Below are 27,204 nucleotides of genomic sequence, written 5' to 3'. Positions count from 1 at the left end.
CAGTGTCGCCTGTTCAACAGAACCTGGCTCTTCAAGGGTGTCTCCTTTGTGTGTTGTGTGCACCCTGCTGTTGTGTCTCGGCCACTTTTTCCTTCAAGCCAGTCATCTGCAGAGGCTCTCATTACTTCTTATAGGCAACATTTGGTCCCTGTGGTGTTAGTGGACCAGTTTGGGGCCACCTTGGACTTAAGTTGAGTCAGACCAGGCATTTGCCAGAGATGCAGTAGCACCACAGTACATGGCACTTTTCCTGTGTTATCCCTTGAGAAATTTTCATTGGTGGATGGGGCCTACAATCAGACCGACTGTTTGCCCCCAGCCCACTGTTGGGGCCACCATCCACTACTGTGTGTGGTTATTTTACCCTCAGAGGGATGGAGTCACTTTGGATTGGTGCTGGCTTCCATAGGAGCTGCTTGCTCTCTGCCAGGCTTGAGGCATCACTTTGGATGGGACTCAGCTGAGGACATATCGGAGGAGACATGCCACCACCCTGGGACTAGACTGGCAGGCGGTACACAGTTTTAACACAGTGTGTGCTGGTCTGCTTGCCAAATAAAACCTGCTGCCAGGCTGCTGGGACTGGGTTGGCCTAGTGGATCCACAAATTGGGCCCAGGCGACATCCACAATTTTAACAACGTGCATGCTGGTCTTCCATAGGCTGCCTCCAACTGCAGCCAGGACTGAGGCCCCACAAAGCACGCAGGTGGGGAGATGTGTTGGCAAGGTTTGCACTGATCTTCTTGGAGAGGGGACCTACAGCTCTGGCACTGAAGCAAATGCGATTGGGAAGAGCAGATCAGCTGAAGTACAGGGAGGTGGGGCTTGGTGTAAGCAAGTTAGGTATGGAGTGTGGGCACAGTACTAGTTCCCACAGGTGGCCATGTGTTTATGCTGGTAGGGGGGTGGGGAAGGAGATGGTGCCTGCCAGCTCCTTTGTTCCTGGAGGGGTCTCCCTGTGATCCCTGACTTCCAGGAGATCCATAGAATTCTATAAGCATGCAGATGTACAGAGATCTTTTAAGTTTTCATTGTAGTTTTAACCATGAATCAGGTATAACAATATAAAACTCACTATTTTATAAATAACAGTTGGAGTAGGTTATCTGCTCACATGAGTAAAGCTTGTTACTCTTTGTGGAAAAAACTTTCAAGATTTGTATTTTCTCTTGACATGGAAACTTAAGGAGGCTGTGGTCTAGAGTTTGGGCAAGAGAGATTTTTTTTGGCAGTTTATATTTTATTGATTTATTGATTATTTATGTTTACTTGAAAATGGTCTCTTTATTCTTTTTTTTTTTTTTTTTTTTTTTTTTGTCTTAGCAGCTTTGTGACTTTGGGCAAGTTAACCTCTCTATCCTTACCTGTGATTTGAAGATAACTATATACCCCTTATAGTACTGTTGAGCATTAAAACATGTATGTAAGTACTCATACTGAGTGCACATAGTAACAGTCAATAAGCTTTACTGTTGTTTATATTTTTAAAAGGTCTCTTTTCTTCTTCTCCTTCTTCCTCTTCTCCTCCTCCTCCTAAATCACCACCACCCTTCAGTTTCAAGAAGTGTTAATTATCTCCCGGGGTGTTTACATTTCAAAGACATGGTAAGATTTACATTTTCAAGGAACAGAGAAAGAATGCCTACCATGGGCCTCCAGATGAGGCCAAAGTGCTCTCTATAAATCTTATAGGGAAAGGGAAGCTAAAACAGGCACTTTCACCAGTTTTCTGGGGAAAGTAGAGAAGTTTGGGAGTGGAGGCGATTTCAAGAAGGGGAATTTATGTTGAATGTAGACTTCAATTTTGTTCTAAGTTTAATTTTTGTTTTTTCATCTTAGTAAGGGAGTTCCCAAGGCCAGCCATTATACCCTTTTGTATTCACTTTTTAATTGGGTATCATAGGTACCAATAAGATAATTAAAAAATTTTTTTCTTTAAATACTAAAAATTTTCTAATTCTCTAAAAGAAAACTTCTCTGGCCATTGATGGACAGGATCTATTCATCTCTACAGTGACTCAACCCAGTAAGCCTTTTTTTTTTTTTTTTAAACGGCTTAACCAAGGACTCAAGAGGCAGTCCAAAGTAAAGTGCAAAAGGTGTGGCCCTTATAAGATCCAGAAAGTTCACTTCCTGAGTTAGCCTAAGAAAGCAAAGACCTTTGTTGTCATGGGTGGTAAGAATGGTGTAGGAACCATTTCTGTGGCCTCCCATGGGATCATGAGATGCTTCCAATTCACAAACCCACTGCTCTGTGACACCAGGCAGGCACCACTGGAATGGGACTTTTCCAGCACTAACAAGACAGCCAAGGTTGAGATGACAAAGACCACTTATGGGATGGATTCCTTAAGATAGCTTTCCCTGAGAGCTGGCACGGCTGGACAAAGAAAGTGCTCTTGTGACTTTGCGTCTCAGAACCTCAGACTAAACTGACCACATGATATGCACCCGTACTTGCCCCTTCCAGTGGGCGGAGACCTGATAGAATATTCTCACTGGTCACAAAACCAGGCTCTCAGGGCATAAAAGAAGATGAAAGGAAAACTTCATCTGGTTTTTACGTAGGAGACCCACAGCAAATATGTCTAAACAGACATCGGTCTGGTGAGAACCATGAACTCACCAGTCTGTGCGGCTGGCTGGAAACACAGGCTTAATGGGACCTCTGCCTGTGTTCTCGCCTATGGTTTTCTCTCTTATGACAATGACACAAAAGACTAAGAGGAAAATGATGGCCATCTCTTGGAGGAAAAGGATCAATAGGAAACAAGAGTACTCTTAATAGATTTTTACCAGAGTAGTTATACCCAAGGAACTAGTTCACACAAATATTTTCTCCTGCTAATCTGAATTGGGGGAAAAAAAATGAAAGAAAAGGATTTTCTCCTTTTCACCACTTTTGTTTCCACCAGATCCTGCAGCCAGAGATCTGGGAAACTGACATGGTAAGAATTCTTACTTTCTAGGGTGCCTGGGTGGTTCAGTTGGTTAAGCGACTGCCTTCGGCTCAGGTCATGATCCTGGAGTCCCTGGATCAAGTCCCTCATCGGGCTCCCTGTTTGGCGGGGAGTCTGCTTCTCCCTCTGACCCTCCCCACTCTCATGTGCTCTCTCTCATTCTCTCTCTCTCAAATAAATAAATAAAATCTTTAAAAAAAAAAAAAAAAGAATTCTTACTTTTTGCCAGCTTCTGTCAGAGGTCCCGGGATCTTTCAGCCACAGAAGCTCCAGAGTGAGCTGTGTCCAGTGAGTGGAGGGGTCCGTGTTGGTGCACCAAATCTGCAGGGGAAGAACATTTTTCCCTTCTCCCTTCTAGATTCTTTGGCTAGACTAATAATTAAATTGGTATAAGACAGGTTAACAGGAGAAAACAAATTAATTACATACATTCAGGAGTCCCACAGAGACATGAGGGGCCCTCTGACAGGCATTTGAGGCTTATTATCCCATCCTGAGCTAAACAGAAAGGGGAAAAGGGTCTGGGATTTCAAAAAGGAAGAAAGCAATTCATAGAAAAATGGGAGGATCAGTTGTTTACCATTGCCATGGGGATAATTATTTCACATTAAAAAAAAAAACAAAGTTATCTTTGATAATCACTCACTTTCTCGTATAGGCCTTCTATTTAAATTATTTTAGGCAGTTAAGAGCAAAACAAAAAGCTCTTCTTGAATTTGTTTTCAACTTGAAATAATCTGCATGCCAAAGTGGCACATTCTCAGGTGGTCTGCCCTGAACCCCATCAGCCTCATGCTCTATCTTGTAGGTAACAGCAATTTAAATGGGTACTGTCCTCACTGCAAGTGAGTGTTCAACAAGAATGGTTTCTAAGATATTTCGGCTTTGCTGGAGCAAAGGCATGAGTGGTAACTGGACTTTTACAGGGTCAACATTTGAAAATGTTGAAAATGTTGATATATCCAAGTTTTAAGCAGTCCTACCACTATCACCACCCATTTTTAGAAGGGAAAAGAATACAGATAGAGTAGCAGCCAGCCCTGTAGAAAAGAATTTCTATGAATGAAGGAAACCATTTATGGCCTATAACTTAAAGAAGATTTAATTTACCAAAACTTCCATCCATTTCCAGCTAACCTTCATTTTCTCATTCTTGCCTGAAATTTCACCATTAGAGAGTCATTTCTTGGATTAAATATTTCACTCCAATTAAAACGCAAATATAGGGGACTGTGTCATTTTGTAATCTCCAAATAAATATTTTCAGATCCTATTTCTGTAGGCAAGACATGATAGAAATGGAAAGCTTAAGGAGCATGGAAAGAAGAGAGAATGAGTGAAACAATGTATCAAGAAGAAAAAGTTTTGTCTATTGTGGTTTTGCCTAGAGGGGGCCATATGACAAGAAGTAAGCCTGATGAATGTGGTTTTCTTAGTAGCTTCCTCCACTCACTTTTAGCTGCTCCACTGCTGTTTTCTTCTTTAATATTCATGCATTTGAGTTCTGTGATCTGTAACCGAGACTTCATGGTATTTAGCGTTGCCACATGCAGATACTTTCAAGAGCGACTCCATTAAAGATCATTTTCTCCTGGAGCATTCTGTGCTCTCCAGTGGTATTTATCACCCAGCATTTAGTTTTGATCCTTGTAATATATGCAGAACCAAAGACACCCCTTCATCACTCTCATTCTGCTGGGAGTTGGTTTATGTTATAAAACAGTCGAAATGGGAAAAAAGGGAGCCAGAGGGAAGCAGAGTTGCATATATAGAGTTATGCGTTGAGATAAAATAAAGCCATGGCACTAGACAATTAGGGAGTAGGGTTGGGAATAAATGGATTCCCTCCCCTCAGGGCTGCCTATTTACAGGCAAATTCTGGTTGACAACATTCTGCCTGGGTTCTGCTTTCTCTTCTTCCATGAAATGAGCTTAGAGCAAGTCACCTTTCTCCCTCTCCCACACACCGCCAGGCCTTAGGTGTGTATTTAGGGGTTCTGATCCCTTGGTAAGGGTCTTAGGTAAGAACAGGAAATAGGTGACATGTAAATTCCTGTGCCTCTCCTTTCAGGATAAATACTGCAAGGCACAGTGCTTTTATACCTAGGGTTGCCTCAGACAAGAAACATTTATGAAATTCATTGCAGTGGAAAGGAGCTTGTTTGAAAGGTACTATTGGATACGTTGCTTGTTCCTAATGGTTGAAATAATGAGACATCCTTGATTGAGCATAGAGAAAACTCAGGATCTGGAACCCAAGTTTTGGATTAGGCATGCCTGTTTTAGTGCCTTCCGTGTTTCTGTTTAAAATTTAATTTCATTTTTTTAAAAAACTCTGAATATATTTTTTAAAAGGTTTTTTTTTTTTTCTGGTTTAATTTTTAACTTCCTCATTTCTGGTTTAATCTTGGTTCTGGTTTAAAATCCCCACAGGAGGGGCTTCTGGGTAGCTCAGTCGGTTGAGCATCTGCCTTCGGCTCAGGTCATGATCCCAGGGTCCTGGGATCGAGTCCCACGTCAGGCTCCCTGCTCAATGGGGAGTCTGCTTCTCCCTCTCCCTTTGTGTTCTCTCTCTCTTTCTCTCAACTAAATAAAATCTTTAAAATAAAATAAAATAAAATCCCCACAGGAGATTTTTGGATAGGAAAGCCTTGGGAACGGGCCCTATACTGGCAGATTTTGATGGAAAGAAGCCGTACAAAGAGAGAATGTACAATTTTCACATTCACATCTGTGATTAGCTTTCCTTCTCTCCTTACACTGCTTTAGACTTCATGCTCAGGACCCTTGGCCCCCAATTATAGGTCGATCTTTTATGTCAAATTCTAGAACTCATGCTCTGCAAGATTCAGGAACTCCAAGGAGCTGTGGGCCAATCTAGTAGACATGTAGGACACATTAGCCTTCTGATCAGCCGGAAGTAAGCTTCTGTCAATTAACTGTCCCTGTCTTGCCACATTTTACCCCTTTTGGGTGATCACCCTCCGTCACAAGTGAAGCACATATCATTGAATACAGAACCAAACCAAGAACTGTATCTGTTTAGTGAGTGTATGGGTTTCTCACTCGTCAGCTTTCTTGTCTGGGATTCCCGAGTGGACCCCAGCCCTGAACCCCAGGCAGCTCTATTGTGACTAAGAGCGTGCATTCAACTTAATTCCTGCTCCATCATGCTTCCCTCCCGGCACTCCAGATCCTGTGGCTGAGGACCTACCATCATTTTGTGCCAACATTATCTTCTCATAGGAAATAGGACAATGGGTTGCAAAACGCATTTTCTGCTGCCAGGACTGATTACTCTCCTAAAGGTATATTAATTCCAGCACTGTCCCTGTATGAACTGCAGAGGATGCGTGTTCCTTTGAGTCTCTTTGCTTTTAGCAAAATCAAAAAGAAACAAAACAGAAGCTTAAAAAAACAAAAATAGAACTGTACACAGTAGAGACGGAAATCAGTGAAACCTGGTTCTCTAATGAGACGTGGTCTGGCAGCCCCATCTATAGTTAGAGTTACAGACTAGACTGGGAGAGCCCAGGCAGGCCCTGTGCTTTATGGAAGCTGTAGCAGTTCATAAAGCAGACAATGCCCTCTGGTGATACCGTGTTACCGCCAAGGTTGATAGGGATTGCAGATGCGTGGATGAGAAAGTGAACAACCACACTCAGTCTGTGATTTGTGTAAAAAATATGAGCTCATAGGAGATGAGTCTTGGTTTAAAGCAAAGTAAATGCTTACAGGGAAGGATCATAGAGCTCCAGGAGCCTGAAGGGGAGGAGAAGATGCCAAAGCCAGATCAGGTACCACCGAGCCCTCCCTCCATACATTTATCACACACCCCGCTCCTATTTTGAGGCAGGCAAATCCAGGCTAAAAAGGAACAGCCCTGCAAAGGAAGCAAACTCATAACTGGTCACATGTTTGCTGTTACCATACATCTCCTTTAGGGCCTCATTGAGATTTACTTACTCCTAACCGCTGTGTGCCAGAAACAGGGCTCAGGGACGAAGCAACACAGCAAGCACATTTCTTGTCTTTAGGCAGCCCAGAGCCTCATAGAAAATGATTGATCGTTTTAGCACTTTCCAGCCAACAGCCATCCTGCCCTTATTCCAATTCATTGTACTCTAAAGACAAATCCAATCAGCTCGCATTTTTGTTCTTAAGCACTAGAGAGATTGACTCTATTGATTACAATGGTAGCTACAGTGCACTTTGGATGGTTTGAGCCTTTTGGCCTAAAGGTAACATAAGTATTCATGATACGCTAAGAATCCACAGGAAAATAAGGAAGGTACCCTTCTTCTGTAATCATGTCTGTCTCGACTCGGGCCCTGGTGATGGTGGTGGTGGTGCTGAGCAGGGTGGTGTGTAGAGGTTTGGGTAAGTATGTCTAGATGTGTGGGAGAGAAAGACATAGAGGAAGAGAGAATATTTGCGAAATGGGGGAAGAATTCGATCCTAATTATTCCCAAATATAATGTCCTCGTTTCTATCCCAGGTACTATGCACTTTGTAAAATGATGACAAAAAATATCCAGTCTTTTATTTTGATGCGTCCTACTTACACTAGAAAATGCTGATGAGAAGTGGTTGGTTTAAAAATAAAGGGTCACAACGAATGATGAGAGACTAAGGACATTAGGAGAAGGAAAGGAAAAATGAAGGGGAGGAAATTGGAGGAGGGAGACGAACTATGAAAGACTATGGACTCCGAGAAACAAACTGAGGGTTCTAGAGGGGAGGGGGTGGGGGGATGGGTTAGCCCGGTGATGGGTATTAAAGAGGGCACGTATTGAATGGAGCACTGGGTGTTATACGCAAACAATGAATCATGGAACACTACATCAAAAACTAATAATGTACTGTATGGTGACTATCATAATAAAATTAAATTTAAAAAAATAAAGGGTCACAGATTAACTGGAGTAAATAGTTTGTGAACAAGCAATGTGGCAAGTGTTAAAACAAACTATGTTCCAGGTGATATGGGAGCCGGGCAAGCATGCCCTGAACTCTTCTGAATTTCTGTGGCACAGAATCTGGCATGATGCATATGCCATACGGGTATGCCGTCGTGTGCGTGTGCGTCTTGTTTTCCCATTTGCTTCCGTGTACCTTAAGCTGGGCACTGTGTCATTACCTCTTTGTTCCCATGGTGCCCAGTACAGTGTCACTTACATAGTAGACGGTCAAATAACGCCTATAGAATAAAGAAATAATTTTCTCTTCCAAAAAATAAATAAATAAATAAAAACAAAAATAAAGGGTAAGGAAACTTCAGCTAAGTTTTCTTTTTCTTTTTTTTTTTAAACAAGAACATGGGCTTATAAACCAAAAAGAACAGGCTCTAAGAAAGTGAGTCATAACCACCAGCCAGATGTTGACCTTTTTAATTTTATGCTGGTTCCAGTGTGATCTTGCATCCAGAAAATCATTGATTGCTCTCTTCAAGGAGTGGTGACAGTCTGGATGTGGTACCTCTGATGTTTGTACACTCCACTTCTTGACCACAGTCGAAAGTCAGACATGTGTAAAAGGCCAGAGTAACCTCCTCTTAACTCAAGAATTATAAAGTTATTTCATGGTGTGACCTATAACATGATCCCCTCCAACCAGAAGCCTGCAGAGAAGCCTTGTTTTTATTGATGATTACAGTGCCTGGTGGAAATGTTCTTTATTCTCAAACCAGAAACACTGATTGTTGCATGTTGCTGGGATGTCTATTTAGCTGGGTGAGTCCAGTTGTGAAGTTGATGATCAGTTCTTAAACGTGTCCAACAATGTAGAAAACATGTACAAAACAGGTACTTGACCTTGAAAATCCGAGACCCCTTGTCTTGGTTAAGGGTACACGTTGCCCAAGCTAGGAACTTACAACAGCGTATCAGTTGTATTTATTCTGTGTTGAATCTTCCCTATCTTTACTGAATGCCTTATGCAGGCCTTCATCCTTTCTCTTCTTTGGCGGACTAAAAACTACCTATTTGGCCTCTCTAATCCAGCATCACTTGGCACCTTCACATTGATACCAGAATGATTTTTTTTGAACCCAGACTCATTTGGTTAAAACCTATCAGTGGCTCCTTAGTGCTTTCAGGGTTGAGTTCAAATTCCTTGAGTGGCATGTAGGACACATATTCAATGTGCTTTTGTCTGGTCTTATCCTCTTGAACTTATATCCTGAGTGAAGCTGCACAAGACCATCTATCTGTTCCTGGAATCTGCTACCACGTTACATTAATTTATTGCTTTATATTTGTACCAAAGTCACTTCATCCATGGTTTTCCCAAGATCCCTCTGAGGAAGGGAAAGAAGGGACCTTTTTTTTTTTCCTCATTTTACAGAGGAATAATAGGGGTTTAACTCCACGCTGACTTAAGGCAGGTACTACACAGAATCAACTCTTGATAATCTTTACATTATAGAATTCATGAGTTATCTGTGGAGAAAGTGCAATGTATATTTTTATGGTCTAGCATACTACTGCTCTTCTGGACCCTATATTCAGCTAATTCTTTGATAAGAACTGTATGCTTACTTAAGATACATGTATATACATTTAATTTTCCCAAAATGATTAAATATTCAATCCCAAAATAGGTTATACTCTCTTTTTCAACAGTTGTGATCATTTGATAATTGAATACTTTTGATAAGTAATATGGAAAGGTAGAATAATTAAGGCAAGTAAACTGCTAAATATATACATATATAAAGTATGTAACATACACATTATAGAACAATGAAAGATAGAAGTAGGGAGAATTATAGACTAACCTGTATATTGCATAGGAAACAAGTGTCCCCCCACCCAGTGATATTAATGGAATATCGTAAGCTCATTTTAGTACCAAGATTTAAATTAAAAAAGAAGGAGGGGGTTATAGCATAGAGGCTGTTGAAAAATCTAATTTCCAGCAAATTTGAAAAAAAAAAAGTCATGAAGGCAATTTAGTTTCTTTTTTAAACATTCCCTGTAGTGTTGTGAAGACCAAAAAGCAGCTCTGAGCTAGTTCATAAAACCAGAATGCAAAGAAGAGGGGGATAAACTGGGAGGAAACAAATAGGAAACCATCCAATTTAATTGACCAGGCTGATTAAAATGGGAAATGTAAACACCCTCCCCAAATGAGACAGTGTCACAGTGTTGGATGTGCAGAGTCACTTCTTTCTGGATTCCTCTTGGAATGTTTGTAACGCATGATACCACCTATGTAATTAAAAAAAATTAAAACAAGGGGGTCTGCTTCTCCCTCTGACCCTCTTCCCTCTCGTGCTCTCTGTCTCTCATTCTCTCTCTCTCAAATAAATAAATAAAATCTTAAAAAAAAAAAATCATTAAAAAAAAAAATTGGGGCGCCTGGGTGGCTCAGTTGGTTGAGCGACTGCCTTCAGCTCAGGTCATGATCCTGGAGTCCCGGGATCAAGTCCTGCATCAGGCTCCCTGCTCGGCAGGGAGTCTGCTTCTCCCTCTGACCCTCTTCCCTCTCGTGCTCTCTGTCTCTCATTCTCTCTCTCTCAAATAAATAAAATCTTAAAAAAAAAAAATCATTAAAAAAATTAAAACAGACTTGGAAAAACTCAATTTTGCTGATGAAATTATATAGTTAACTGAAGTAAGCATGACATGGAAAAGTAATATAATTTCATTTAAATTTTCCTCCATGGACTTAGAGGTTAGAGTTTGGAAGCAATGACTTACTAGCCATGATCTACACTGTGTACGATGATGCAGAAATCAAGGAGTTATCTAAAATAACCAGGTAAGGATGCCTATGAAGATAAAAATGTGATGTGGGACAGTCACTTAGCCTGCCAGCCATCTAGAAATGGATTGCTTTTCTAGTTAATGTATTAGTTTGGGAGGGGGGGGGAGAGATATGCAATTTAAGATAATTTGTTTACCTCTTAGAGACCAGGAGTGTTAGAAACATTTGGAGGAACATATCTTTGTTTAATGAAAATAGCTTTTTGCTTTCTGCTTAAAAACATAATATAGATGGCAGAAAATAAGGTAAACTAGGTGATAAAGTAACAAACAATCTAGAAACCTCAGTAGCTTAAAATAACAAAAATTGATTTCTCTCTTGTGTTATGTAGCTATCACATGTCATCTGGGAGCTCTGTTCATGACAGTCTTACTGCAGTTCCAAGGTTAATGGAATAGCCATTCTCAAAAAAATTGTGAGCTGTTGTGACAGAGGGAGAAAGACAGAAGTCAAAAGAGTCTCAACACAGGAAAGTAAACACTCAGTCCTGGAACTGACAAGCTACTTCAACTGACGACTGATTGACCGGAACTAGTCATATGACCCCAGCAAACTAAAAAGGGGCCAGGAAGTGAAATTACTTATAAAAGGGGGAGCCAGAAATTTTGTCCAATAGTTCATACTAAAAATTTCAGCAGTATAGGGATTTAGAAAGAAGAAAATTTTGATCACTGATAATTCCACCACCCAAATAACATTTGGTGAACTGCCTTCCAGCTATTTATGAGTGTCTCTGAATGGGGAGATAATAGAAATGCAGTTTTAGGATCTGCTTTTTACACTTAATAAATATCTCATGGAGATATTTCCCATTAGAAATGCATCCTTCTTTTTGATGGTTGCATAGTATTCTGTGGAATAATAAATGTCCATAATTGACTGAATCTTTAGTGAACAATTAGGTTGTTTCCAGTTTCTTCATTAATATAGACAAGGCTCTAATTATCATCTTAGCATATATCTCTGGATTTTTACCGATGATTATTCTGCTGGAACCAGTAGAAATTTACATCAAACGATGGCAGTATTTTCAGTTTTGGTAAAAACTGCAAGATTGTCCCACAAAAGGGATGTACTAATTTAGACCGGCACCTAAAGTAAATGAAAACATCTATTTCTTTACAATTTTGACAACCCTATATAGTTTCAGGCTTTGCCACAGGAATAGGCTAACGGTAATCCTCTCGTTTTCATTTTTGGAGAAGTTAAACAATTTTTATGTTAGTTCTCCATACATATTTTTCTCCTCTAGTCTATTCAAGTACTTAGCTCATTTTCTGTTGGAAGTTGTCTTTCCTATTGATTTTAGCATGATCTTTGTATATTAGAAAGCAAGCTGATGTTCAGTACGTATTGGTAGAACATATTATCCAGCATCCATTTTTATTGGATAGGCATCATGCTGTACAAATTACAAAATGTATTTAATATCTCTGTTGATTTTAGTATAATAACACTTTGTCATATGTTGCAAACATCTTTTTTATGTTTAAGGCATCTTTTACATATGTTAAACTTTAAAATTTTAGTAGTCAGTCTTTGTGCTTTTGCTATTTATACCATGCAGGTAATCCTTGTCCTGTCTAAAAATTACCAAAATACTCACCTGTGCTTTCTTATGGTACTTTTGTGCTTTCACTGACTATATTTTTAATATTTTATATACCTGGGTTTGTTTTACTATAAGGAGTGAAAAAGAGATACCACTTTATTTTTCAAGTCGCCAATTGACTTTGGGGAAATTCTAGTGAATATGAGGAAAGTGAAAGAGGAGGAAAATATTTTATTTATTTACATTCATTAACAAAGACAGAGTGGAGTCCTTTAGTTCACATGCTGTAGGAGGAGCTTCATGTAGAAATGGAGCCTGGGACTTTACTATACTCACCTTTTATTTCAGGGATAATTTTTCAATACTTAAAATGTTTTCTTTTTTGGCTTCCATGATACATACATTTCTGATTTCTCTCTTACCTCAATAGCAACAACATATTTTTGTAGATTCCTCTTCCCTTTTGTGTCGTTAAAATGGTGATTTTCTTGGGGCGCCTGGGTGGCTCAGTCGTTAAGCGTCTGCCTTCGGCCCAGGTCATGATCCCAGGGTCCTGGGATCGAGCCCCGCATTGGGCTCCCTGCTCGGCAGGAAGCCTGCTTCTCCCTCTCCCGCTCCCCCTGCTTGTGTTCCCTCTCTCGCTGTATCTCTCTCTGTCAAATAAATAAAATCTTTAAAAAAAAAAAATGGTGATTTTCTTTAGGGTGTTGTATCTTTACTCGCCACCCCACTCCACCCCACCCCCGCCATTTTATACTTTTTGCTTCATTTCACAATTAAATACAATGGATACAATTTATCCTGAAGCTCATGGAGGAAATATGCCCACAAAGTAGTTGACTATGTTGGTCTGGAGCTGAAGAGAGACCTGGGTTAAAGTGTTTATTTCAAAGCCTTAATATACATTGTAAACTTCATGGAGTTATTCAAGTGCTTAGCTTATTTTTCTGTTGTCATGTTTGCTTGTCTGTTTCTTCTACTGATTTGAGAGTGCTCTTTGTATATTAGGACCAAGGTGATATTCAGTCAATGCATATCAGTACAACATCCCAAAATGATCTTTTCATCTGAGTTCCCTATATCACTCGTCCAAGTCAGAAATACGGGTGCCAAATTTCGACTGCCCTCTCTTTAAATCTTATATCAAATCTTCATTCATTCTGTTTTAGCCCTTCACTTCTTGTCAAGGCTCTTTACTATATACCCATCACAGCCTCCCAGTTCGGTCTACCAGAGTCTCCCCAGGCTTATTGTTATAGTCTTCTAAGGATTTCTCTGAGTTAGCTTTGCCTTTCCCTCCCTGTCCCATATATTCTATATATGACATCAAGAGTGTGCTTTTTAATGTAAAATTATTATGTCACCAACCCTCCCATTTTTTCTGTGAATTCCTATTTTCAGATAAGAAGGTTCAAATATTATAATGTCAGACATGTAAAAAAATCCTCTATTCCTTTCTCTTGTAAGAAAAAAAATTCTAAATCCAATTCCACATGTTGAGCTTAAAGTATCTGTGAAGCATACAAAAATAGATGCTGAGTAGGCATCTGAATATAAGAAGCTATAGCTCAAGGTCAATGACCTGAGGATATTCATTTGGAAATGTTCAGGATGTGGCCATGACACACAAGTGTGGTGATATCATATTGGAAAGACATTGTACAGGCAGGTGTGGAGAGGGGCCTAATCCTGAGAGCCAAAGAAATGCAACACTTCGTGTTTCAATAGAGAAGAAGCCAACAAAAGAGACAAGGCAGGATTGGTCGGAAGGGTGGGAGGAGAGAACATGTGGAATTATTAAAAAACAATGGAGGAGAAAATTCGAGAATGTTCTCATTATCCCTGAAAGTCCAGTAAGAATGCAAAACAATGTGCATTTAGTGAATGTAGTAACTTGGAGATCAGTGGTGGCCTTAGCAAGAGCAATTCAGTGAGTTGATGGGGTGGAAGCCCATTTGAAATGTAATGATAAGGGTTGAGTATTTGCCAAAGAATTCAAGAGAGGCGGCTATGAAAAAACAAAGGAAGGAGTTTTTGTTTGTTTGTTGATTTAAGTTGCTAGAATTTTGAGCATGTTTGAATATTTCAGTTCTTGCCTTCTCAGTTACTTTTTAAGTATAAAAACATAAGAATGCCCAGCTCACCAAGTGGGTTAAGATGTGAAAGAGCCTAGATTGGTATCCAGTGTATAGCAGTCAGTACAAATAAAATGTGAGTCTCCCTTCCTTCCTCTTTTCCCTCCTCTTGCCCTGCTGGGCCTATCATCCTTTGTAACAGTACAACCCACTGTATGTCGTTACAGTAGAAATCCTTTTCTGTCTTTCTCGGTATAATCTGCCCTCTCTCAATCATCTCTTTAATGTTTGTTGAAGTCCTGGGCACATTCTAATATATGTATGTATAATCTTAACTAGTTAAGTTGAATTGCCCTTTTAGCTCTAAAATTTGGAACTAAATCTGTTGCCCTCTTTACAAAATAGATTTAACTCTCCTGGACCCTTTCCAGGCTGACAATGGTTAACAAGGCAACAGGTCCCGTGTCTGATGGGAAGGCAAAAATGAAAACAGTATGAACAGCAGTGGAGTTACCCTGGCCAAACAGCACTGAGTTTCTGCACAGACAACTATTGTTTGGAGCAGATAAGGACGGGTTTTGTCACAGTTTTATTCCTCATCAATATTTCGGAGAGAACACAAGAGGTGATGGGAAGTACTGTCTAAAATGTAAAAGCACTATCCTTGACCACTGATCTAGAGAAATTATCCATACAAGACTTTAGACTTTACAGTTATGTTATTATATTGAGTGTGATATTTTTTTTTGTACAGCATGTATTTTTTTTTCCTTCTTTCTTAGCAGCTTTTTGTCTGTCAGCTAAAAGGGAACTTGCATGGAGTGTATAGTAATCAAAGAGATGAAAGATGAATGAATATAGAGCTTTTTTTTTTTTTTAAGCACTATTAACTCAGTGGCATCTACCTGGAATGTAGATGCACTTTGGTGATTTCATTTTGATAATGTTGTACGCTGGTCTCTGATAATTGCCTTCTGTAATTGGAACAAATTTATGATTATGCTAATTCATTCTCAGCCACCCAGTATACGGAAGCTGAGCTAATCCATATCTGTCCATGCATTTCCTTTGTAGATCATTACATGATTAGCCTTTCACTGTGGCTGATGGAAACATTTTTATTCCGAGCAGACTAGATTTCTCAGATGGTGTATATATATGTATGTGTAAGTGATATGTGTTTGTGTATCTTTATCTAATTGTGTGTAACTCAGATATCAGCACCTAAAACCAGTTTATGATATGAATGTTTAGTCTTTAATGCTTTAATCCTTAAAAATGGCTATTTTCTCAATAGTTGAGCATATATTACATGGTAGCAAGGAACAAGAAAAGGGAATTGTTAATTAATATCTCCCGACTACCACCTTTAAACCTTATTTACATAGTAGAAATTGTGGGAGAAAATATGAATACAGAAACAGTTTTAAGTCTCTCTGAAAGCCAACTCTTTGTAATCTTGTTAGAGAGTTCTTCCCATCCTAAAATAGTCTCTTAAAATGAAATGGAGCATGACACTATATTTATTATCACTCCTTGGGATATCAAGCTTTGCAAGCACCTTCTAGGTGTTGCTTCGTCAAAGGTTCAAACCCAGAATCCTTTTTTTCCTAGCAGATGGGAATGAGCAAAGGTAGAGTTAGCAAAACACAAGATGTGTTGCACTATGGAAAACACAGCTGAAAATGGCAGCAGGTGCCTCTCCTGACAAATCCTCTGCCCATTGCTTCTCTCTCCCCATTCTCTTATTGATGTTTCCTCTGTTCCATGTTGTCTTTTGCCTTTCACATTCTTGTAAATGTTTTACATTAATGTAAACAGGGCTCATTCTTCACTCGTGACAGTGTTAAACTTTCAGTAAACAGTGGATCAGGGTGTTCCCTTTCTCAGAGACCGTTTACCTGTCAAAATGAATAAGAAAACACATGAGACTACACCTGACTTTCATAACTAAAAAGGGGAAGTTAAAGGACAATACTGATCTGACAAGAGACATACAATGTCAGAACATCAAGTTCCATCACCAGAATCCTGGCTTCTGCAGAGGTACGCATGTCTGTAATTTCCTTCAGCATCAGCCAGTGCGATTCAATCTGTGATCATTAGGTTCCTATCATTTGCCTGGTTCTGCTGCTGTGCCTTCACAATTAAGTTGGATTTCTGCTTCCTTTTGTGATGCATAATCAGATAAGTAGAGCTAAACTGAAGAAACTGCAGTGTAGGTGGCTTTAAAATCAATCTATACAGTCTGGCAAGAAAAGGAAGACAAAAGGGGAAACCTGATAGTAGGGTTATAAATAACTTGAAGGAAATATTGTCAAGGAGAGAGGAGAGGACAGGTGACATCTCCTCTGAAAGTGGCAAAGCAAGAAATGGCCTGAGCTAAACCTTAGAAAACAGTATGCTCTGGGACTCCTGGGTGGCTCAGTCAGTTGAGTGCCGACTCTTGGCTTGGGCTCAGGTCATGATCTCAGGGTTGTGGGATCAAGCCCCTCGTTGGGCTCCCTGCTCAGCAGGGAGTCTGCCTTCCCTCTCTCTCTACTCCCTCCCCCGCTCACATGTGAGCACATGCTTTCTCTCAAATAAATCTTAAAAAAAAAAAAAAGAAAAAGTCCATACGCTCCACTGTGAGTAGAGGAATGTCACTCTATGCAATAAGTAAGTCCCAGTTTAGATTTATTCAAGAATGGCAGGCCAAATCATGGGAAATGTTAAAGAATAGCACTTTATGTGGTCAGTAAAAGACATAAGAAAACAGCTAATGTTTTCTGGTAGAAAAGGTATTTGAAGGCTACTGCTTCTAGTTCTGCCATTTTCCAAGTATGTTGTATTAGGCAAATCCTAGGATCTATGAAATGGGAAGAATATCTTTTCTTCGCCTACCTTGGAGTTCTGAGGATCAAATGAGATAAGGTCTTGAACCATAGTGTGTTCACTTGGGAGTATAAAGACCATGACCAATATCTCTGTGGCTTCTTGCCTTTTGCTCATGGTCACAAGATGGCTGTCATGTCTTTAGAATCACATTCATGCCCAAACAGGTGAAAGGCCAGAAATACCTGTTCCTTTTCTCAGGAAAGCAAATGTTTTTCTACACATCCCCCAACACACTTAGATACAGTTGGCCTTCTTAAATATTTTAAGACTGCAGGCTGTATTGTCCCAGCCTGATTTCATGGACTATGTGTTCCACTCATTTCTGCTCATTGCCAAAAAAGCAAATAAAACACCAGATAACTTTGAGAGGGCTACCATAACTTTCCATGAGTTATACATGGACAAATATTGAGTAATTTTTGATGTCAAAATAACTCTGGCCACATTCTGAACATTCTGACATGTTAGTATAATATAACCAGAACGTGCACATTCAAATGAGAGCTGTCCTTTAAATCAGCCCCCTAGGAGACTATACACTGATTCCAACAGTGAGGCTTTTATCAAGAAAATTTTTTGCAGCTCTTCCTTAGGAATGATCATGAAATCCTGAAATATGTCTACAAAATTATCTTCGATGGTGCCAGTCCTCTCTATTTCAGTGTAATTTTGCAAATAGCATATGGTCATTCCGCCCAAATCTGGCAAATGGTATAGATGACTGCACACAGTTGTTGCAAGCCTCTTGGATTCTGATTCTGGCCCTGCCATTGACTATGTATCCAACTCTGGGCAAGGTATCCTTGGGGCCTATCTCAAGGTTCTATCTACCCCTTACCAGGTAGAATGAATTCCTCTGCTTTCTGTTTTCTCACAGAAGTCATCACATTTGTTATTTTGTAAGATGGGAACTTCACAGAAAGTTTGAGATGTTATGTAGGGAATGACAACAGTGGGAACTGCTGTGCCCTTCCACTATTTACCTGACTCTGCCTCTCCTACTCCCTAATGTAGTCTTTCTCTCCACTCTGTCCTAGGGGCTTGCCTTCCCAAGCCACCCTTAGTTGTAGTAGGGAGAAAAAACCCACATTGATTATGCTATATAATTCATACTTTGAGCAAATACATAAATTCAACATAAGACCATATGTAGCCATTATGAAGTGGCTCCCAGAATATATTTAAGAACAACTACATTAAAAATGTCTGTCTTCTAGATCATATCTGTGCTCAACCCTGGGATCTAAAGCAAGGATATCCTCCTTTGACCCTCACTCCATGATGCAGCTTGAAGTTTTATTGTATGCATGTGTATCATGCCTGTCTCTAAATTTGTAAGCACATCAATTTGAGCTAGAAAATGTATTCAAGAGATGCCATTGAACATCCTCCGAAGTAGGTTCTGTGCAAGATAAAAGAATATTTAAAACATTGTTGCGTGTTCTTAAGGAGCATGCCACTGAGTCATTTTCAGAAAGAAAATGATCACAGGCAATGAGTAGATGGAGAACCTTCAAAAGTCATAAATCTGAGTTTACATCTATAGTACATATGAGCAACTCAATTTCGTAACCAGTCTAGCAAATCCCCAAAGAGGACTGGAATTGGAGGATAGGTACATGATATCAACAAATGGTCCTCACTGGCATTTTCTCAGGGATATTAAGGAAAAGTTTCAGGTTGAAGCTATCTAAAAATCAGAGAAGAGGTTTGGGTTCCTTCATGAGAAGAGAGCTGGGTCATTAAAATGGCTTTTTCTTTCTAGTCTAGTTTTTTCTTTTTCTTTTTCTTTTTCTTTCTTTCTTTTTTTTTTACATTTCTGAAAGGTTAGTAACACTGTCTTCTCATTGTCTTATGGAATATTAAGAACAAGAACAGGAGCATTAGAATTCTGACATACTGTCTGATGGAAATAAACATTTAAGTGTAAGGTTTATGTGTGTACATTCATAGATGTCTTTGACAAAAGGTCAGTAGAGGTGAAATGTTAGGTCTCATACAAACATTTTCACCTGTAACCCAGGTCTCAGATAAGGTTATCCCCCACAGAGCATCAATCCATTAGTCTTCTAAAGGAGGTTCCCTCCCCATCCAATTACACCTTGCTGCCTATTTTTGAGAAAATCTATAGGCTCATCAATTACATACATTCGGTCCCCTGCTAACCAGAATGACTGATCAGGAACCTGGCAGGAAATCTAATTGTCTTTGATGGTCTGCTTTTCCAGATTTGTTTATAAACTGGAAAAATCTACAAATTGCAGACCATCTGTACATAACACTATGCTAATAGATGCGGGCATCCTACAAATCCATAAGCTCATTACCTCTAAGTAACTAGTTTCTTCACACGCTTCTAACTGGGTTAATTTATCTAAACCAAATAAGGAGAAACATATGAAGAATTGTTTCTCTGAGGGGTGAATGCCTCCAACAACCTTCTGGACTGGTAAGCCTCTCTGTCAAAGAGATGACCTGTTAGCACAAGGTCATTTGGCTTTAGTGATACAAATGTCCTTTAGCTTAAAGTAGTCAATGTATTGATCCCAATGCTAATTTGAAAATTTGCATTGCTTCTGTTAAGGGCTTAATTAGGGCCTTCCCGGTGTTGGCAACCTCTTGTAAAATAATTTTCTAACTCAGTATTCATGCCCTTATGATACTTGTCAGACATTCCCATGAGAAAGCCTGGAGAGTGGCATATGATACATATGAACCATAACATTTTAGGATGATGGGGGAGGCAGATTTAATGAAAAGAAATTAACTTCAGTGAAGGGTATCTTTGTGGTAATGTTCACAAGTGGCCAGAAAGCTGGTGTGTTGTATTTGTGGAGAAGAGGGAGTGAATCTAGTTCCTGGATATATTTTGTTTGGCCCTCCCAATAGATTTTGAGCCATCGTGTTAGAATCAAGAAATATTACATTAGAATATACATCCCTGGTTTTCTTGTGAGAGTTGGAAGCTCTGACTACCATGGTAGCCATGGTCTGAACCTGACTGATGGCTGCACATTTGCAACAGGTGATGTGATCTACATTTTGTCATAAATAGCCACCACTTCCCTATACATCCTGACACAGAGGCTCAATACTCCAGAAATTCAAAGACCACCGTGAATTTAAAAGCAAGAGATTTTTAAGCAAAAATGAGGTCATTGTCACTTTCCTTATACTCATTGTTGGTTTTTTGGTTTTTTTGGTTTTTTAATACTCATGTATCTACCTAAAGTGGGAAAAACAAAAGGAGACAGAAAGTGATAACATTTTTTAAGACAAATGAGAGTGAGCTCATTCCTTTGGGGAAATGAACAGCCCCTTGTCTTTAATATGCAAGTGATGTTCATGGATGTCTTGCACCCAGGGCCACTTCGGTAATTTATGTTCCCTCCCTGGCCCCCAGAAACATTTGAGTTTGCAACTGCTGGTTTAGGGCATGCTTTTGCTATCTTATTTATTAAACTACTCAACATTAGGAGCACTTAGCTCATCAAAAATGTTTTAAAATTTCTCTAAGTGACAAAAGCGTAAATCCAAAAGCAATTTGTCATTTTTATACGCCCAGAAAATACCAAACTGATTTCCTCATAAAGATTTTGCCATCAATTTAATGGATAAACTATTAGTTTACATAAAAAAATTCCCACAGTTAGGAGTCTCCTAATGCACTGCTTGTTTATAGACATAATTGGATTGAGGGACCTCAGTCATGACACCGTAAACACTGAGTATACCACAACATGTATATAACTATGATACCAAATTCATCCTCTATCAGTGTTTTTCAGACTGTGATCTGGGGAGACATATTGCATATGTCCATAGTACATGTGGGTGGGTAGGGGGTAGATTGTATGGTAGGTGCAACTTATATGGGTGTACAGGTTGTGCCTGAACATCTCTACAGGGCATGACTGACATAGGGAAGGACAGAGATGATCTCTGCTGGAGTTCTGCCAACAGTGGCTCCGGGAATGGCCACGTTAATTCAGCTTAGGGTCCCTCCCATCTGTGGCTCTGATACCCTCACGTCTTCAGTGGTTGTAAGAAATTGCCTTATCTATTTTTTCATCTTGGGCTTTCAGATAAGCATTAAACTGAGGAAACATTCTATGTTTAAATATAAATTTGAAAACCACTGTGCCACATGGTAATTAAGAGGGATTTTTTAAGCTAAAGTGATTTTGTCAGATTACTAAATAGCTTTCCATTGAATGTGCCACGGGAAGGACAGCTTTCTCTTAAAACCTCTATAAACATACTGCATTTTCTTCCAATCATTTTTTAAGTATATATATGTTCATGATTTTTTTTGTTTTATGAATTTATGATAATGCTAAACATACAATTTTGCATTTTGACTCTTTCATATATTAGGAGCATTTTTTATGTTTTCTCTAGTTGAAATCATGACTTTTCATGTCTATATAACATTAAATCATATCGTTGCATCATGATTTATTTAAACAAAGCTCTATTTGGCATGTGGCTTTGGCATACGTTTTTCTTTCTCCCTCCCTCCCTTTCTTTCTCTACCAAAAATAATTTATTGTGTTTAAATCCTTGCTGTAGCCCTAATACTTTCCTTTAGTAAATTCCTAGGATCATCATTACAAGAACAAAAGGCATTACTATCTTTAAGACTATCGGATAGAGATAAATATTAGGAAGAAAATTAAAGCAGATAGGGCAGAAGAGTGGACAGGGAAGGGTGGCTGCTTAGGAAAAAGGACTAGTAGGCAAGACCTCTCTGAGGAGGTAACATTTGATCAGAGACTTGAATGAAAAGTGAGATTGAGCCATGAGGGTGCTTATGGGAAAGGCCTTCCAGGCAAAGGAGTCAGCAAGTGTTAAGGCCCTGAGGTGGGTGGGAACTTGCTTTGAGCTTTCTAGGACAGGAAGGAGTCCAGGACGGCTGGAACAGAGGGAGCAGGGATTACTTGGGGGCATCTGAGCTGGAGAACTGATTGGGGGGCCAGACTGAGAAGGGCTTTGTTAGCCTTGGTAAGGATTTGCAATTTCATTCTAAGTGAGATTCAAGACCATTGAAGGGTTTTGAGCCAGAAATGATCTGATTCCTTCATGGAGAATCAACTGTGGAGGCAAGAATAAAAGCAGCCCACAGCCCAGGTAGTTAGAGGTAGTTGCTCAGATCCCAGAAAGGGGATAATGGTAGAGTAGCAATCACAGAAATGCCCCATACTCTGCAAGTTCCACAAAAAACAAACCACAAAAATAAAAACTGCGTGTGTGTGTGTGTGTGTGTAGAATTTTAATCTTTGGTATTTTGGTAGAAAAAACTTCATTATATTAACTTTCTTATGAGTGGTGTAGGATATTTATTCAGTTGTTTAATTGCCACATGTCCCTTTTCTTTGTCTTTATGCTGTATTATCAAGGATGGAGTTCTATCATTAGTGTATGAGAGCTTGAGCTCTTGAGATTATGATTCCTCGAATCATCATATTTTCCCCCTTTTATCTGCCACATTTGTAGCAAATATTTTCCTAGTTGGTTGGTTGTTTAATTTTGTGTATGGTTTATTCTTATGTAAGTTTTTAATTTGAAGCTAAACCTCTACACTTGATGATGGTGGTTTTGATTTCTTCCAAGCTGAAATTCCTTCAGGAAAGCTGTCTTTGGTTTCCAGGTGCTGGGACTCTTTTGGTTTCAGTCCCCAGAGCTCTTTCTGGCTGTTTACTCGCTAGAGATCATTTACTTCTGGGTCAGAACTGCCTGACTTTACTGACCAGCTGTTTGTGGGGAACTGTGGTAAAGAAGACTTAGGTGGGGACATAGGGAACAGCTTTCTAGGTATCACAAATAGCAAGAGGAAGGGAATGAACAATCAGAAAACCGGGCAATTTACATGCAGAATTTCTGAACCAGGAGAGTGGAGTAGAACAGAAGGTCCCCAGACCTACTTTAAGCAGACCAGCTTGTTCTTTCCAGTGACATAGCTGTGATGGTGGTGATTTAAAAAATCCATCCCTGTTGGCCTTACAGCAAGTGTTTCATCCCAGATATCAGTGACAGTGTGACTCCCAGCTCCTGTTTTCTGGTTGTGATGTGGATTGACTTCTTTATTTCCAACTTACCCATTAACTCTAAGATCCATGAAAGGAGAGGCTATGCAGGTGGGTTTTGTCTATCTAGCTTTACCCAACTCTCCAGCCCCCCTCTGATAGCCAGTGTGTGTTTGAATATTCATCTGTGAATAAGTGAATTACTATAAAATATGCAGTGTCAGTGGGGAACGGAGGGCATTTTTTCACAGACTGGGGGTCAGATGTGTTTTAAAATCCCTTCCACTGTCCTGTTTTGTTAAACACAGCCGTGCTTTGGGGCTTGGGGGGGTCATCATTAGTGCCCGTGCCTCCTCCAGTCTGGGACATGGTGACTCACCCTTCAGGAACTACCAGGAACTCTGGTAGTCAGGCTTACTTCTTTACTTCATGGCCCTGAACCACATTCCTTTTTCTCCTCTTCCTGATATGTAAAAGCAGTTCTCAGATCTCTTCTTTTGGCTATTTTGTGTCACCTTATTTTCCAAAATTGACCTCTTGGAGGGTACCTTTTGGATGGTGATGTTTTTGGTACTCTGAACTCTTGTTTAATGGGGTAAATTTCATCATAGAGACCAACAAATCCTTATAAAACCAAATTGTACAACAGATGTCACTTGCTTATTGGTAAATTAGGATTCCTTAGATTTAAACAGGAGTGAGGCATCTCATTCCAAAGCCAGCTTTCAGTCATCTGTGCTAATGGTGGGCAGGGTAAGAGGAAAAATCCCCCAATGCATTTGCTACTGTGTGGTGTCTCTTTGGTGTAGTCACTGCTATTGCTTTTTGTGTTACATTATGGTTTTGATGTGCCTGTTAAATTTCTGTGTATAATATACTTTGATACCTAGAGCTAAATGGTTATTGTCAAATGAGATGCATCTAGCACTACCAAGATGGCACTAGAGAGTGGAGATGTTGTTTAGATACAGAAGCAGAGGACACAATGGGAAGGCAGGCAGTTCAGGGGTGAAATTGGCCTGCTTTGTAAAATAGGGGCACTAAGGGTGCTGCACTCCATCTGGGGGGAAGGTGAGGATCTAGGGAGCAGAAGGTTCCATCTCTGTCTTCTCCAGGTATCCAAGGAAAGTGACGTTTGGACCAAGGGTAGAATCAGAGCAGAACTGGAAAGAGGAAAATAGGTTCTCTGGGAGCAAACTAGAGAAAATAAATCGGAGATGGGACTAGCCTGTGCCCAGAGAATGTTGGAAGTCCGCTCCTCCAGAGGAGAAGCTGGGCCTTAAATGTGCCGGGCATCTAACCCAGCCTAAATGTCTGTTGGATCATTGAAGGAGTTACATCATTGATCACCAGAGAAATGTATCTCCAAGACTAGAGAACACTGAGATTTGGATTTTACTCCCTATGATTGCCCAAATCTGTATTATATTGGCCTTTATACATTACCACACCTTTTTAAAAAAATTTTAAATATTTATTTTAGAGAGAGAGTGTGAGCAGGGGGAGAGGTGGCGGGGGAAGGGAGGGAGCAGACTACCCCACTGAGCACAGAGCCCCGAGGCAGGGCTCAGTTCCAGGACCCTGTGAGCTTGACCTGAGCTGAAACCAAGAGTTGGATGCTTAACCAACTGAGCCACCCAGGCGCCCCATCCCACCTTTCTTAAAATGTGTTTAAATGCAAACATTGACCTGAAACCTTGTCTGACAATATAAATATCCTCTCAGCACAAAATTCTGCGTATATGTGTTGACTTTCTGAGCTCCATATTAGACTTGTTGTGGAAACAGTCATCATCATCAGAGTTGCAATAAAATGAAATATAACAAAATGACCTAACTGTAGTCCCCTCTTTTCTCTCTTCCACCGCCTTTTTAAAAAATGGGTCAAAGTCAGTACATATTTGTGTTCTTTTCCTGCCTCCAGTTTATTAACTCGAGTGAACACTATTCATTTCCCGGATATGCCAAATTGGCTAAATAAAAGGGATGGGATATGGAAAAATCATTCAATTCATTTCCTGAATATGCCAAATTGGCTAAATAAAAGGGATGGGATATGGAAAAATCATTGCTGTTACTCTATATGTTAGGAATGTCTCTCTCCCCCACACCAGAACTGCTCACCTAGCAATTCCAGAAAAGAGTTCTTTTTCTTTTTAATGACCAGTAGACGTTCCTGTCTTCTTATAGGTGGAATGGCTGAAAAATGAGGAGCCCATTGACTCTGAGCAAGACGAGAACATTGACACCAGGGCTGACCACAACCTCATCATCCGCCAGGCACGGCTCTCGGACTCAGGCAATTATACCTGCATGGCAGCCAACATCGTGGCCAAGAGGAGGAGCCTGTCAGCCACAGTGGTGGTTTATGGTAAGACCAGCCCAAAGGCCAGGAATGGATAGGGAGGACGGAAAGTGGAGAAGTAGAGGGATGCATGTTACATTACAACTTTCGTTGTTTAGAGCTGAAAGGACTTTAGGGATCATTCACTACTGTGCTCTCTCCTGCCTCTCCCATTTGGTAGAGGGAGAATACATGCCTATTACCACTGATGTGTTTGCTCTTCCCTCCAGTACCGGACTTTCGTGAGATAGGGACGTTTCCAGTCCCTCTTTTAAAAAGAATTTTAAAAGTCGTTCATTTTCTCCCATTGTGTTAATATTCGAAAAGAAGCAAAGTGGGCACCTTCTGCCTCCCACCCTCCCAAATCCAACATCCACCCGCATCCTCCCCAGACCTGCTCTGGGCACTTCCTCTCCTGGCATAAGAAATCCACCAGAATCGAGCCCCGCATCGGGCCCCTTGCTTAGCGAGGAGCCTGCTTCTCCCTCTGCCTGCCACTCCCCCAGCTTGTACTCTCCCTCTCTCTGGCAAATTAAAAAAAAAAAAAAAAAAAAATCCACCAGAAACAAACATTACTATTTTCTGAATATCTCAGGTATCCTGTAGAAGAACTTCCCGGCTATTTAAGTAAAGGCCTCCCCTTCCGCAGCAAAAGAGCCCTGGGATTTATTGTTGAAGCACTTAAAGTAAGAGAAATTCAAATGCTGATATTTTCTTCCTGTACTCTGGATTTTCAAGCGCTTTAGAGATGTGTTGATGACTTCTTCCTGTTTTTCATAATTTCCCAGAGAGGAAATTCTCTGGGTCCCTATCCTATCAGATGAGTAGACTGAGGGACAGAGGCAAGGGGAGCCCCACTGTTGCCTCATAATGGAGCAGCCAGTGTGGGTCCACAGGGTGTCTTGGTCCCTAGATGCCGAACTCGACACCCGGCATAGTGGCTTGCACATAGTAGGCAATCAGTAAAAACCTCTCTCCTTTCTTTCTCCCCTCCCCACTTCTCTCTCTCAGTGAATGGAGGCTGGTCTTCCTGGACAGAGTGGTCAGCCTGCAATGTTCGCTGTGGTAGAGGATGGCAGAAACGTTCCCGGACCTGCACCAACCCAGCTCCTCTCAATGGTGGGGCCTTTTGTGAGGGAATGTCAGTGCAGAAAATAACCTGCACTTCTCTTTGTCCTGGTGAGATATGTATAGATTCCCTTTTCCCTTCTGACCCACCAACACTAGTAAGCTGGTGGAAAGCACTGAATAGAACCTTCCTTCCCAAAGGTATTCTCTCCCATCTTCTCACAATGCAGGCTTTGTCCAAAATGCTAGTGTGGACCTCACTAGGGTGGCAAGAACCTGGGTGAGATACCTCCTTTTGGGAGTAAATATATATATTCAATATTTACATGATCCTGGACACTCACCATCAACAAGCCAAAGGCTTTGAAGTATTTCTGTATTACCCGGGTCTGGTTGGGCTAAACCCTCCCTTCTCTCCTTGGGTTCTCCCATCTGGTGGCACTTACTTGAACAATAACAGGGATGGAGTTGTCCGTGAGCACAAAGCAGGTAGCAAAAATTTGACCCTTTTCCATCCAATCAACTCACCT

At 40.4% G+C, this 27,204-nt stretch overlaps 1 protein-coding gene across 1 annotated transcript in view; it reads left to right on the top strand.

Annotated features, from left to right (window-relative positions):
- UNC5D (unc-5 netrin receptor D) overlaps nt 1–27,204 on the top strand; it is a 559,949-nt gene that overhangs the window by 433,072 nt on the left and 99,673 nt on the right. The window contains exons 5-6 of the mRNA XM_035004059.1: nt 25,453–25,633; nt 26,618–26,785. Coding sequence (XP_034859950.1) covers nt 25,453–25,633; nt 26,618–26,785 — 349 coding nt within the window. The remainder of the gene's footprint in view (nt 1–25,452; nt 25,634–26,617; nt 26,786–27,204) is intronic.

Source organism: Mirounga leonina, unplaced genomic scaffold (genome assembly GCF_011800145.1).
Source record: "Mirounga leonina isolate KUSES-001 unplaced genomic scaffold, KU_Mleo_1.0 Mir_128, whole genome shotgun sequence".
NCBI classification, from domain to species: domain Eukaryota; kingdom Metazoa; phylum Chordata; class Mammalia; order Carnivora; family Phocidae; genus Mirounga; species Mirounga leonina.
The sequence above is the reverse complement of the archived record's forward strand: the minus strand, read 5'-3'. Positions and strand labels throughout refer to the sequence as shown.